We start from the raw sequence: 14,224 nt of genomic DNA on the forward strand, positions 1-14,224 counted from the left end.
ATAATGCAGCATCGTTTTTATTCGGAGTTGGTAAACGTCTCGTATAATAGGAGCCTTTTTAAATACCTTATCCATGCACGTTCAGCAATTTGTCTTTGATTTATGTAAAGAGAGACTAATCATTTCGTTGAAAAATTACACTGCTGTCCATTATCGTTAATATTTCTCAAAGTGAGTCAAATTTTTGACCGAAACTCCGAAATAGGGGGCGAATTTTACCACCAGATATTTATTTTTTGTTTAAATCGATAACGCGAGATGAATAATCTGGAAATTTGGACGAGGATGCTGATGAAAATCGCACAACTTTTCGCTAACGCGTCGCGGTGAACTTCGTTTGTAAAAATATAGCAGTTGCCCCGTGTCTAACGGTTGTCTAACCTTTATTACGCCGTTTCACGGTCCTTTTGCTTATTTTCCTCTTCTCCTAAACGTCAAAGAGTGCAGCAGGCTGCCGAGATAATTATCGGCGTGGGTGCATCGACGGATCGAATGGTTAATGAAGGTGTTCCACAGACCGCAGCATCTCCGGCCTTACAAGGAGAGCGGTATGCTCTCCTTGCTCATCGACGTTCCAGTTTGACGCGACGATAATTTCTTCACTCCTCAACCTCGTTGTCTACTTTAATCTCGCAAAAAAACAAAAAAAAAAAAAAAATGCAGTTATACGGGCACAAAATGAACAATTAGAATTTTTTTTTCAGTCGAGGGAAAAATGTGGAACGATCAGAAAATAGAAGGATTGCGACGTCGAATTTTCAAAGACGCGAATATCTGACTTACTGAATTTGTTCATTATTAATATTCAGATTAATTTTTTTTTTTAATTCTATTGAATGGAATTTCGTATTTTTGAAAATTCGATAGCGCGATCATTCGGTTTTCTAATTCTTCTACATCTTTACCACCTATGAATGTAAAACCTGATGTGTAATTGTATTTTTTTTTATTACGGTCACACATCACGATAATTTGATGTAAAGATATTGTCCAACTGTCAAAAATACAGTCAACCGAAAAAATAAATTTAATGTTGCAATAAGCAGAAAATTTACTACTGACAATTATAATCATACACTAAATAGTTACTCGTACACCATTTTTTTTTTATTTTCTTCTGTAATTGCAACAGTGTTCAAACCGTTATTGTAACGATATTAGTATAGAATTATCTAGTAACCATAACGAATGAAATTTTTCCCAGTACGACGCTTGCATTCAGGGTTTTATGCAGCTGCGTTATGGTATTATGCATAACTGTAATTACCTTTGTTACTTCTGTAATCGGTGGAATGATCAAAACGACGGCCTCAATTCGGAACTGAGAGAAACGAGGCTGCAGCCTGGTTTCTGCTCTGAATACACGAGTAAATTTCATGTCGAGCGATCTGCAAGGCTATTACAGATATGTTTTTCCCTTAAGAAATTCGTCTTTAGCACTAATTTAGTCTAAGCTTTCCAATAAATAGTGCCTTGATGAATTTTATCAATCAGATTTTCCGGATTGGGTTACAGAGATAAATAACGAATTTTAAAAGAGAACGAAGATTATACACGGTTATGTAAATATTTCGACTTTAAGTCAAAACTTCGACCACCGGCTTTCTAAAAAGCGTATAAAAGTTATTTACTTCACGTGGATTCTCTGTAAACTTGAAAGCACCTCGTAGCGGTGAAAAAGTACCTGCAAGTGTGTTGTCTTATCTAGTAGTAATTAATTTCCGTGAAATACTCGTGCGGCAGAGTGTTAATGAAATATTGCTTCGGTATAGTTACGACGTATTATATCTGTCTAGTTTATTCGGAGAAATTATATTCTCATCTGATGAAATTAACGGTAATTTCTCTGCCTAGACAGGAGAGATTTGTATAACACGTGAAATCGGTACGGGTGGTTTCAGAATGAGCCAGATGAATTCAGAAATAATTGCGTTGATTGTGAAGGTATTTTCGTGGAGGCGTTTGATCCGTGATGGATGAAAGACGAAAGAAAGATAGAAAATTAGCCAAGTGTTTGATACTGAAATTGTTAAGGAGAGGAAAAATTTTGGAAACAAAAATGGAATTGTTTTACATGTTATTTGATATAAAAGCAAATCAAGTTCAAATGTGGCAGGAAACTCTTCTGCCTTTTAATTTTGACCTGTGAAAAGTTGATGAATTTTTTATACCAATCTTTGACTATTCAAAAACTTGACTAAAAAAATGAATTAAACAAGGTAATTGGAAAAATCTTAATTAGTGTAATTTCCTTTGAGGGTTGTTTCTCCAGTTTTTTTGTTTTTTTGTTGCTTTGACCTCCAGCGTTGACCCGATTAAAAAACCGTGAAAATTTTTCCCCCTGGCGTTTTCGAAATGACCGAAGAGCGCGACGTCCCTCCGAAAAAATCCACATGAATAAGAAACGAGGTCTGTTACTCCGTTCGCGACTTACGAACGCTTCGAAACCGCGGCGCGAGTTAATTGACCCGCGGAAGAAACGAGCCTCGAATCTGCGGCCCCGCGTTACGCGCGTTACGCGCAATCAAAGGCTCGCTCTCTTGTTGGGCGAGTGAATTGTCGCAAAACGGAGCGCGGCCTACTTCCGCTAAAACTTACAAGCGAGTTTTCAATGCGTTCGGCTTGATTTCCTGGGCGGACGATCGCTGACCGGAAGTCGGCTTTGTTAGATCGCTGCATGCTGCAGGTGCGTCGAATTCGTCGGGATTCGTGAGAATAGTCATCGGTGAGTAAACCCGAGAAATGCGGTGCCGGTCGTCAGTGAGAAATGAAGAATGCCGTGAAAATCGCGGAGAATGAGATGAGGAAATTAAATGAATGACATGTACGTACAAAAAATGACGTCTCAAAAGTTTGATTCTTCCAGCTACAAGGGACGAGTTCAATTCTGCTTCTTCTTCTCCGAAGATGTCATTCGGTACTGTTTCATTCCCACAATGCGGTTCATCAACGTCACCAAAGTTAATTTCCGCCCTTTTTCATCAATTTTTGTTATTCCACGTGACAAAACATCTCCAAAAAGACTCAAGTTGCGCAATGCACAGCTTAAATAATTACTATTCCTTCGTTTTTCAGTCACTCCCGGTACATTTTTAGATCAATTCTCTGCTTTTTCTTGCGCCGAAGAACAACAAGAAAAATTTTAGTGCCGAGTTGTCCCAGTTCTTCCAATCGAATGGAATCATTTCCGGTCGTGGGATCAAGACTGCATGAATTTTTTTTTTACAGTAATCGCTTCTTCAATAATTAACGATTAGATGGAATCTGAGTAAACCGTTGCGAACTTTGATACCGATCATCGTATGAACCGTTACTTCTAACCGCAGATCGTGTCGGATGGTTGAACGGATGTTGATGGAATTTTTTACCGCGAGTTCTCGTTCTTCCTTTTTCATTTCCTGTTATCTGATTTGAAAATAGTATCCTCGAGTAACAGATGATCAACGGTATAGTCAGCATAACCGATTGTTCTTACCGCATAATTTTTCTCCGTAAAATCGAAAGTATCAGCATCGTCTTCCGGAAAGTGAAACCCGTTTTCACACCGGTATTGAATCCTGATATACGTGAGCCACGTTTTAAACGATGATAATTATGTCCGAAGCTTATTGCGGTTCCCCTATCTGCTACACCTCGTTAGATATTCTAATTTTAGGCAATTTGTTACGATTTTAGAAACGATCAACGGCCAAGAAGTGAAATTTAATCGCGTAATCGGTCGGCTAACTTGTCCCAACGTCCAGCAGATTAATGCGACGCATATTTTTGACAGTGGAGAAGAATTCAGCTATGATTTGATCTCGCTCAACTTTCGCTGGTAACGATTACAAATTTTGACGTCATTTAATTAGCTGTAACGCGATTGAGCCATCGGAAAGCACGGAATATTCTTACATATTTTATTGTCACCACGTATAAATCACACGTTGTCGCATCAATTATCGCTTATTTCTGCCATGCTCCGCCACTCAGCCCCACGTCGTTGATCTTGTGATGTGAATTCACGAAAAACAGCGTCTCTGTTCAAATCAATGACCGGCGAATGGCTTCAAGAGGTCAGGGTTAAATTCCAATAGAAGCTGCGCCTACATCGTATGAAAGAAAACGACGCGTGGCATAAAATCGGGCCTTGATGCTCCGTGCGCTGGGTTAACAGGCCAGAAGAGAGCTATTCCCAGTTCACCGCGACTTTCCTAAGTTCTGGGTCAGTGACTTCTTTCTGGATCGAACTCGACGCCGCCTCCTTTACTGGATCGATCATTATTCTTCAAAATCTACGTAACATCCTGCGGAGAAAACGTATAATGTAATTAGTCCGACGCACCGATCCGTGATTCGAAACATTCTGACTCGCGATCCGGTGATCGAGTTTCGGTTTTCATTGATCTCCGTTTGCTCGAGCGTGATTTTGAACCTCAGGCGAAACCCAACCAAGCCTTCCGACGGACAGGAATAATTATCAAAAACGTCCCCGATTCCGTTTCCGGTTCAAGTTGGACCGAGTCGCAGACAGGGGTGATTTATCCTCCGAGGAGAACTTGTCCAATTCTCTCGGGATCGGGATCGGCGATCGATAAGAGGAGCCTCGATCTTTCGCGCGGCACGCGATCGGCATCAAACGGCAGACGCGCGTCTCGGGAGGAACGTCCGAGGCTCTCGGCATCTCCTCGAGCGATTCGCGGTATTAATTAAGGAAGAGACCCGGAAGCGAGAATTCCGTCCGTGGCATCCGCTTAGCTTTAACGATATAACAACAGGCGGGTCTGTTGCGACTCGTCCGAGGATCGCGAGTTCGATCGGCTTCGCGCAGCCGGTTGATCGTCGTCTCTGCGAGTCTACTTTCTTCGCTTTCGGATGCCTCTTTGGCAAAATTGACTCGAGTTAGTAAGAGTGAAGTAATTGCCCCACCGGCAGGAAGGAAGATCTGTTTTACTGCCTCTCGCGGAGCTGGTAAAACCAAAGTAACGTAAAACCGCCGAGCCCCTCGATACGCATCCGTGTGTGAATGATTACGGGGATAGCGAAGGCGGAGTGCAGCTTCTTTCCCCTTTTACGGAAAGCAAAAATTATACGTTGGGCTGATGAAAATCACTGAGCAATTGTTATTGCGTCTCGTAAATCCGTAAATTATCTTATCAGAGTTGTGTCTGACCACTGGAGAATCGACGCTCGTAAACTGGTGCTCACCTATTTCAGTACACGAGAGTGAAAGGCTTGGAAGTTTCATTTTACCGAAAGTCAACGTTTGCCAGATGCGCTTATGACTGCCCTATATTACGATCTGTCTTACTGGCATCTTCATTGCCACCCCCATCACCAGAGAGCAAAGGCTGGCAATAACGTGTATAATCTGTGTGCAAGTAACTATATACACATAAATATTGCATTCCTAATGGCATCAGGAATTTCAACCATAGAGTGTAAACTGAGTGGATAGAAGAAAGTCATGTGCACAAGTTCTATCATTTTGACGGGAGAGATGCACTCACTTGAACAATATTTATTCAGAAATTCGAATGCAATTGTGTAGATTTATTGCTGTTCATTCACCTCTTAGTAATACCGCATATTTTCTTTCTATTAAAAAAAAAATTGTTATTCGAGCGATGCGCACATTGTCATGGAAATTAATAGCATTTGAAAATCATTTCGATCTTTGAATGCGAAAGTGTAAATGGGTCACGTTGAGTAAAGCATACCAATTATCCATCTTTGTCCTTTTCTGTACAATGACAACACTGAACCCTGGACAGAATTGGAATTGATCAAGCATTCATATCACGGATCATCGATCAATCGAATTAGTCCTCCTCTTTTTTCCAACGTCATGCACGTACCACGGAAGCATCGCGAAGAGAAATTCTGTTCGTGGAAATAGGAGTAAGCTGTTCATCTATAAACGCGACTTCCCTATTCGGACTTTTATCTCGATGATAAAATGAAAACAAGTTCATGGTCTCGGTGCTCCAATTCAACCGTTGACTCCGTGACGTGTGTTTACGTACCTGAAACGGTGAATCACTCCAATTTTTTCATATTAAAATAGCTGAGGCGTACTGATCAATGTTGCGCAACGCTTGGCCAAGATCATTAACCACGCATCGGATCTTTCACCAATTTCTCTCACGTTTGCATCTGAAGACTCATGGGATAACGGATCATCCTTAACGCTGAATGGCCCGAGATATCTGATTCTCGATTGCGTCATACCGAGATAACATTCATTGGTAAATAAAAGTGTGTAAACTGCGTGAATTGTAACGTTGTTTTGTTGGCTAGCCGTCTATTGTAAATTTAGTTAAATCCAGATGACACGCGAGTACGCCAAGTTTGATTATATTCGTGACTGTTCCAGACATGGTAAAGTGGGCGGGCTCATTCTACTTGTAGAAGCCTTTCTTGGTCTGACCATAATTGCGCTCTTGTGATTACCGTCGAAAGGTTTAGTGTTTAGAACGACATCAGTAGGCGTATGCGGAGAGAAAAATTCAGTGGCAAGTGCACCGCACGCAGAAAGCGGTAAGCCACAATTGCGCGAATAGATATTCCGTAAATGGTTTCGCACTGAATTGCGTACATAGTCTGGAGGTGTACCGGCCAGATATGCGCAGTACAGGATGTTTGACCGTTTACATTAATTTTCTACAGATCGGCGGAGATATAGAATTTATATGTTCCTGCGTTAGTGGAACGAATAACGGTCGCACACCTATCCTAGACTCAGCCACTCTATTATGTCGCGCAATCTCCCAAACCCTGAGCCGGTGAACGATGCCGGTGAGTGATGCGGATAAACGAATGAATGCAGGTTTCCGGATTGAAAATCACGATTGGAAACATCGAACGATTGGAATAAGAACGGTGCGAAGACCTCACTCCGGAATTCTGCATGAAATCCGAAGACTTCAACGGCCACCAACAGCGGTGCTTGACCCAATTTTTTCCTGCAAAATAAATAACACGACGTAGCGAACCGTGGTAAATTCGAGCAGGTTCCCGGATCGAGGCGCGCATCAGTTTTGACCCTACGGAGCCAAGTCCGTCCCCGGGTCAACGTTCGTCTCCGGAAGGAGTCCTTCTTCGCTCTTCCGCACCGCGAGTCAGGCGTGCAGGAATCGAACCCCGAGTCGGTGGAATCCTCGGTCGAGGATGTCGAAGCGAGGCGGCCGGGAAGAGGGAGAATCCAGCGGGAAGAGAAAAGCTGGAAGCGAGGACAACGCGGTTGGGGCGGAGCGGTTTTGTCCGCAGCCGCGGAGAAACCGTCCGGCCCGAGATAGAATCTTCGCGTCACGAATTCCGCGTACAATAGAGATGTCGGAGATTTTTAAGAGCCAGCCCTCGTCCGCGTTTCTTAGAGCTTAGCCGCACAGGTTCGACAACTCCTGGCTCGCGTTGCGCTTAACGCGAAACCATCCGCTTGCCCCTCGACTTTGCACGTCGGGTCGACGGAGGTCTTGTGGGTCCGACGATCCTCGCACCGTTGGCAGCGTTTACCGATTCCCGAGGAAAAAAGCCTCCTCGTTTGTCGTCGTGCCACCGGATTACAGGCTTTCGCATTTTTCATCGTTCGACACAAAATTTCTGTGAACTTAGAGCAGTGGGATGTAAACTACTCCTGCTACTGCAGCTCAGCCATTGACATTCACCGCAACATGTTTCATGAATTTTTATGGTGAATAACCTGCGTTAGATGCCAAATCTATCATTCACTGTCATGGCCGATGGGCGGGTTCTGCCAATCACTGTAAAATTACTAACTGCTACCGACGATTTGGAAATCCACTCAATCTGTACGATATGTTCACTTCTGACAAGGCGACAGAGAGGTTCTAAAAACGCTGCTATAATTTCTGTCATCCTCCATTATGAGAATGGGCCAAAATTTAACAGCGGCTTATCTCTGCACTTAGCGATGAACGATTTTTGTCCACCGCTATCAGTACCATTTGTGAGTGTCAATCAATTTCGTATAGTTAATGGCATGGCTCGATTCGCGAAATAAATCAACTCTTCGGGAATACACTGACAATCAAATTATCATAATAAGACAAAGTCCCTTGGCCATTGTATGATAATGAACCTACTTAACGCTATCGCGATGTTCGCTCCCATGCTTGTACCAACTTATGTACCATGATACACTGCTGCACTTCCCGCTCGTTATGTTTGTACGTGAATTTTGTTAACTTCCCCACGCCATTCAGCTTGCGAAAAATCGAAACGGAAGCTCTACCTTCAGCCGCATTTTTTCCCTAACCTGCGATCCATGGAGAAATCTTGAGAAAAGTGATGGTATATACTAAATACAAATTACTTTGTGATTTTCAACCGTTTTACAGAGCAAAAACCTACCGAGTTAACACGCATCGGAATTCTTTCAATGTTACATAGTTAGAATTTTTTTTTTCCACAGACTATTCCCACTACCTGCACGATTGCCGTTTGAAGTAAACTCTTCCCTTCCGGAAGCGTTTACAGTATACTTACCTGCATCATTGTGGTATGGGTACCATAATTCTCTATACGTTTTAACACTGAACGAGAAACCGATCGTAAAACAGCCGGTAAATCTCAGCAACAATTTTCTCTACTTTAATGACAAGTGTTAAAATGCCGCGGTAACGAGATTGATCTCTGTAGAAGTTGTTTCCTGCTATCCGTATTGCACAATACTGCACTCGTTTAAGTAGCTATTCAGAGTATCTTCACAGTTAAAAATCCTCAAAGTGATCTCTCATGCTAAACGAAACGAGCGCCCACCCAACTCACATCCCGGAAAAAAGTGACCGATTTATTTGTTACTCGGTTGAATAATTGCAGACCGTGAATTAACAATACTCTCAAGTCAACCGACCAACAAAACCATTCGACACTGCGCAGGCATCCGTAATCGACGATTGAGTAATCGGAGATCGGATATACTCTTTTTTTGTTTCTATGCACCAGACGATCAATTATTCGATGCTCGTTAGGACTTTTGGCCTGATTGGGTTCATCAAACTATGCTCTTGTTTCAGACGGCGAACAAACCTCGATACACATAGAATCAGGACCCAGCGGTGTCGTTCATTACTACTCGACCATCAATCAGAAGTTAACAGAATCGGTGAGCGTGCACAGTAGTAATCGCCAATTTTCATCGGTGACTACTTAGTGCGGGATCTTATGGAAAAACGAAACGCAGCTTAAATCGAAATTGGAGTGATTGAGTATTTGTTACAGTACGACGACATGGAGGTCCTTGACATCGACGCGTTGAACAACACTCGAAGGGCCACCAAACAGGTGATATTCTTCAACCGGGTACCGAAAGTTGGTTCCCAATCGTTCATGGAACTACTTAGAAGACTCTCCGTGTTCAACAGGTTCTTCTTCAATCGAGACAGGGTTCAGAGGGTCGAGACCATCCGCCTTGCTCCAATCGAACAGGTACTTACGGTATCTCGTAAAGTAATGTTCGTTAAGGCTTGACCTTCCGGCTAACTTGTACTCGGTCGGAAAGAAAATGCGAGTTCGATTCTGTACGAATTATGTGACGATGACTCCCAATCTCTCACGTCGGCTGCATCGCCAGTCATTGTCACACAATTCGTATAGAATCGAACTCGCATTTTGTTTCGTATCGTAAACAAGGTAAACATTCTTGCTATATGTATGATTTGTATAGTTAGGACTCATTGAATGAACGCTTTTCAGCTCCAACTGGCGACAATGGTTTCCGGTTACGCTGAACCTTCAGTCTACATCAAGCACGTTTGTTTCACGAATTTCACCGAGTAAGTAGTGTTAAATAATAGACGATCATGTTACCCTGTGCTTGCCAAATTAAACAAATGAATTGATTCGTTACTTTAAAGAAGAAAAAAAAATATCGATCTATAATCTTCTGCAGAATCCAGATTCAAATCATTTTTCGACCCGCTGAGTTTGTAAATCAGAATCAATTAAATTTGACTAATAATACGGGCTGTTTCGTTGAATTGAAATATATTCTATAAAAATATGATTATTTGAAAGGAAATTCCATCATACCTACAAAAAACTGGGTCAATTCAATTTGTAATAGGAGCTTCGATGAGGCAAATTTTTCAATAAAATGTAGGTTGATTAAAGTCGCACAGTTACAGATTCTCAAATTTCTATCCCTCGCGTTTCTTTCCTCCTGATTTTGCTTCATTTCCATTCGATCCTCTAAATTTTTCGACGAGATTCTTTTGACGAACGAATCTGTCGCCTGCAGATTCAATTTGCCGGAACCGATTTACGTAAACCTGGTGCGAGACCCGGTCGAGCGCGTAATTTCCTGGTACTACTACGTCAGGGCTCCGTGGTATTACGTTGAACGGAAGCAGATATTTCCCGACCTGCCTTTGCCGGATCCGAATTGGCTGAAGAAAGACTTCGAGTCCTGCGTCCTGGAGGGTGACAGGGAGTGTAGATACCTCGAGGGCGAGATCCACGAGGGCATCGGTGACCACCGAAGGCAAACCCTCTTCTTTTGCGGCCACAGCGATAAATGCAGGTATAGCTTAGAATTCACCGCAATTTTCCTCATCTGTAGTTTGGATTTCGATAAGATTTTCGATATTTAGAGTCATTAAATTTGTCTTATTACAAATTTGTATCTTTCCCACGAGCTTGGGCTAAATTTACAACTACTCAGTGTCGTGTGTCAAGTTTTTATAAATTGTGCTTCGTTTTTTGAGGGAAATTTTATCAAACCTGCTTATACATGTATACTGTGAATCTTAATTATTAGAAAACTTGCAAGGATGCTCGAACTATTTATAAGGATGTGAATGAGCTGGTACAGGAGTATGAATTGAGTTTCCATAGTTTAAAAATTGAATAAAAATTCACCTACTCTCAATAATTTTCAGACCATTCAACACGGTAGGTGCTTTGGAGAGGGCTAAACTGGCGGTTGAAAAACATTACGCTGTTGTCGGTATCCTTGAGGATATAAACAGTACGTTGACGGTATTAGAAAATTATATACCCAAATTTTTCCGAGGAGCAACAGACGTCTACTGGGGTAGGTTAATTGCAAAAAAAAAAAAACTGTTTAAAAATATATCTTAGCTTTTAAATTTTCCCCTGCTTTTCGCAAGAGATCACAACTCCCGCTGGTCGATTCAAGCTGAAATCACGTCACCATATCTGGCATCACATGACGTCGAGAACTATATTTAAATGTTACATTTGCTCGGCCAATGGCTGATCTATTTTTATACAGTCTTACGGATATATACACGAATACGTATATTTACATATGTATTTGTTTGAAATAATCAGACAAAAGAAAACTTTAACCATCGCAAATTTAGGTCTTGAATAGAGTATCATCATTCATCAATAATCGCAATATCAAATGAATCATGCAATGGATAGAACTGTAGCAGCCAGTGGAAAAAAATGAATGAGGAATTGAAAGCTGCATATTGCGCCTGTGGTAGGCAACCGATCTTACGTCCGCGTAAGACTTTCACTTCGTACATCAAGGCGCAACAAACATGACTGATAACACGAAAAGAAAACTCAACGAAACCAAATTTGCATAGCGAATAAACAATTTGTAATCATTCATAAATAATCATGATACCAATTAATTGTGCCACGAATGGAACTGCAGTAATCCGCGAAAAATATGATCGGGAATTGAAAGTAGCGAGTTACGCCTACGATTGGCAACCAACCTTACGTGCACGTAAGACCTTCATTTTATACGAGGCGCAATGAAAAGTTTAATGAACTGTGTGCGTCGCTTTTTCGTGAACTGTACAAACATTAGGCAAATTCGATTACAACAGCATTATTACTTTTTTTTTTTACAAAAGCAGTTTTTTTAACCAAGGCAAACACGGACAGATAAGATTGTTTTTTTTTTTTTACGTCAAATCTTAGCTGGCGATAATTTTGGTTTTACTGTTCGAATAATTGACTGGGTTTTTACACTCTCATTATTTTTATAATTTTTACATCAAATTTGTTTATCTTTGATTTCTGTTTCTTATTTTTTCAGACGAAGTCAACTCGTTTACGAAAATAAATCGGAATTTTTTCAAGCCACCGGTTAGCGAGGAGGTAAAAGATCTGGTGCGAAAAAATTTCACGAGAGAAATTGAGTTCTACCAATTCTGTCGACAACGACTTTACAAACAGCTCAGAGCCCTGAGGTTAACTAATTTGCCAAATCAAATCGACAACACTCTTTAAGGATATCATTTCCACGAACGGTAAGGAGGGGTTCCTCGTTTTTCTGTTCACATATCGAGTGAAGACGACCACATCTTACGGGTGAAGCGTCGCAGAAATTTCCGGGACAATTTATCCCCCTTTTCTCTCCTCGAGTATGAAAGCAAAGACAAAGAAGAAGAGAAAAATAATAGCAGACAATAACTATTTTTCAGTTGGTAAAGATTTTCGGTTTCATCGTCGACTAATAATAATAAAACATTGTGATTGTGAAACGTTATCACGTTTAGAATTGTAGACTTTATAAGTACATTGTATAATTTCACTTGTATAATAGTCTTTAATTGTATTTGCGGATAAAAATGTGCGGGAGCATTTTCGATCTATATAGGTATCACAAAAATCAAGAGGACCAATCTGCGCCTAGATTACGAATATGAAATGTATGTATGTACGCGTGTGTGATTATGCAAAGTATTAATATATAGTATATTTAGACCGCAAACTCGTGGGCAGCTATACCTATAAATATTATAATATCTTTTATAATCTCGATGAAAAATAACTTTACATGATAATTTACAACGACAAATGGTTGAATTTTGATGCAAGCAAAGCGTTAATGATAACAATGATGTTTTTCGGAAGATCGAACAAATTTTTATAAATCAAAAGGTAGATATCGTCCATGGTATTTTCTGCGTATTCTAGATATGTTTATTTATTATCTATTATACTTTTATTCCAGAATACATTTTGTATTACAAAAGCCGGCAATTAGAATATTATAAGTAAAATAATAAGTAAGTAAATCGCTGAATATATTCGTGGTAGAAATTTTTGAACTAAAGAATATGAAGGTTTCCATACTTGATTATTCAAAATCAGAAAATTAATAGGACTAAAAGGATAGAACGAATTAAAAAATGCACATTTTACGAAACGGTAATTCCGTACTTATATTACTATCTCGGTGTAGTTTGAATTATTGTTTAGTGTATCGGACGGACCATACTGCGTGAATAAAAATTGTTTACTTTATAAGGTGAGGTTATCATGAAAATATTCACATCCTCATGATCATGACAAATATTGTACAATTAGTTAACTATACTTACACGTATCACGCAAATTTAAACGTGCGCGAAATATATATCAATGCGAAATAAACATAATGAAAGAACAGTTTTCCTCTTTTCAATTTTTACAGGCTCACATAGTACAGCAAATCAGAAAAAGTAATAACTATTCTCAAATCTAGGTACGTATATTAGTTGCAAATTTTTCTAATTACCAGCGTTTTATTTAACTAATTTAAAAAAACAAACAGAATATGACAAAATAGTTCAACGAAGACATTTTTTTTCTCTTTTCCGTCCATTTCTTGCCTTCAAAAACCCAGCGGTAAAATCAATTTACAAAACTAAAAGTATAGATTTAAAAAAAAAAGGGCAAAAAAAAATATTTCTAATCTTCCCGTTCATTTTACAGCTTGTTAAGCAATTAAGCGACGATATCCATTCTCGATTTCGACAGCATTCCTCGTTTCACCAATTATTTTTATGTCATTGTAACGATTTAATAGTTTTCCAAAAACAGCGAAAAGAAAGCCGAAAGATCGATTAACTTTCAGCATCGAAGCGATTCGTTCGTTATATTACCATTTGAATCGAAGTTTTCAGGCGTCGCGTACTCGATAATAATTTTCTTTCGTTAAATGGCCTTCGCGACGAATGGTTGCTCAAGATGAATATATAATATTGGCCGGTGATCGCAACGCGGTGAATTTTTACACCGTCCGATATATGCACGAAGTGCAAGACATTCTGAACGCCGATTGTTAATATAGTCGAGATGGCGCGACGGATCCTGACCTCTGAATGCCAAATAAGTTTAAAACAATCTCCGATTGATCTGATCCGAACAATTACGGACGACGGACATCTCCGATGAAATAAATACCTCTTATAAGCCTCGAGTGAGTTTATAAAGTTTTTTGAGAAAACCAAATTAGCCGAAAAAAAACTAA

At 40.2% G+C, this 14,224-nt stretch overlaps 1 protein-coding gene across 8 annotated transcripts in view; it reads left to right on the top strand.

Moving 5' to 3' along the window:
* LOC124183235 (heparan sulfate 2-O-sulfotransferase pipe) overlaps positions 1-14,205 on the top strand; it is a 53,514-nt gene extending 39,309 nt beyond the window's left edge. For all 8 annotated transcript variants that reach the window (XM_046571447.1, XM_046571448.1, XM_046571445.1 and 5 more), the window contains 6 exons: positions 9,018-9,106; positions 9,223-9,429; positions 9,697-9,776; positions 10,241-10,522; positions 10,881-11,035; positions 12,023-14,205. In XM_046571447.1, coding sequence (XP_046427403.1) covers positions 9,018-9,106; positions 9,223-9,429; positions 9,697-9,776; positions 10,241-10,522; positions 10,881-11,035; positions 12,023-12,216 — 1,007 coding nt within the window. In that variant the 3' untranslated portion in view covers positions 12,217-14,205. The remainder of the gene's footprint in view (positions 1-9,017; positions 9,107-9,222; positions 9,430-9,696; positions 9,777-10,240; positions 10,523-10,880; positions 11,036-12,022) is intronic.
* The last annotated feature ends 19 nt before the right edge of the window (positions 14,206-14,224 follow it).

This window comes from Neodiprion fabricii, chromosome 5 (genome assembly GCF_021155785.1).
Source record: "Neodiprion fabricii isolate iyNeoFabr1 chromosome 5, iyNeoFabr1.1, whole genome shotgun sequence".
Taxonomy (NCBI): domain Eukaryota; kingdom Metazoa; phylum Arthropoda; class Insecta; order Hymenoptera; family Diprionidae; genus Neodiprion; species Neodiprion fabricii.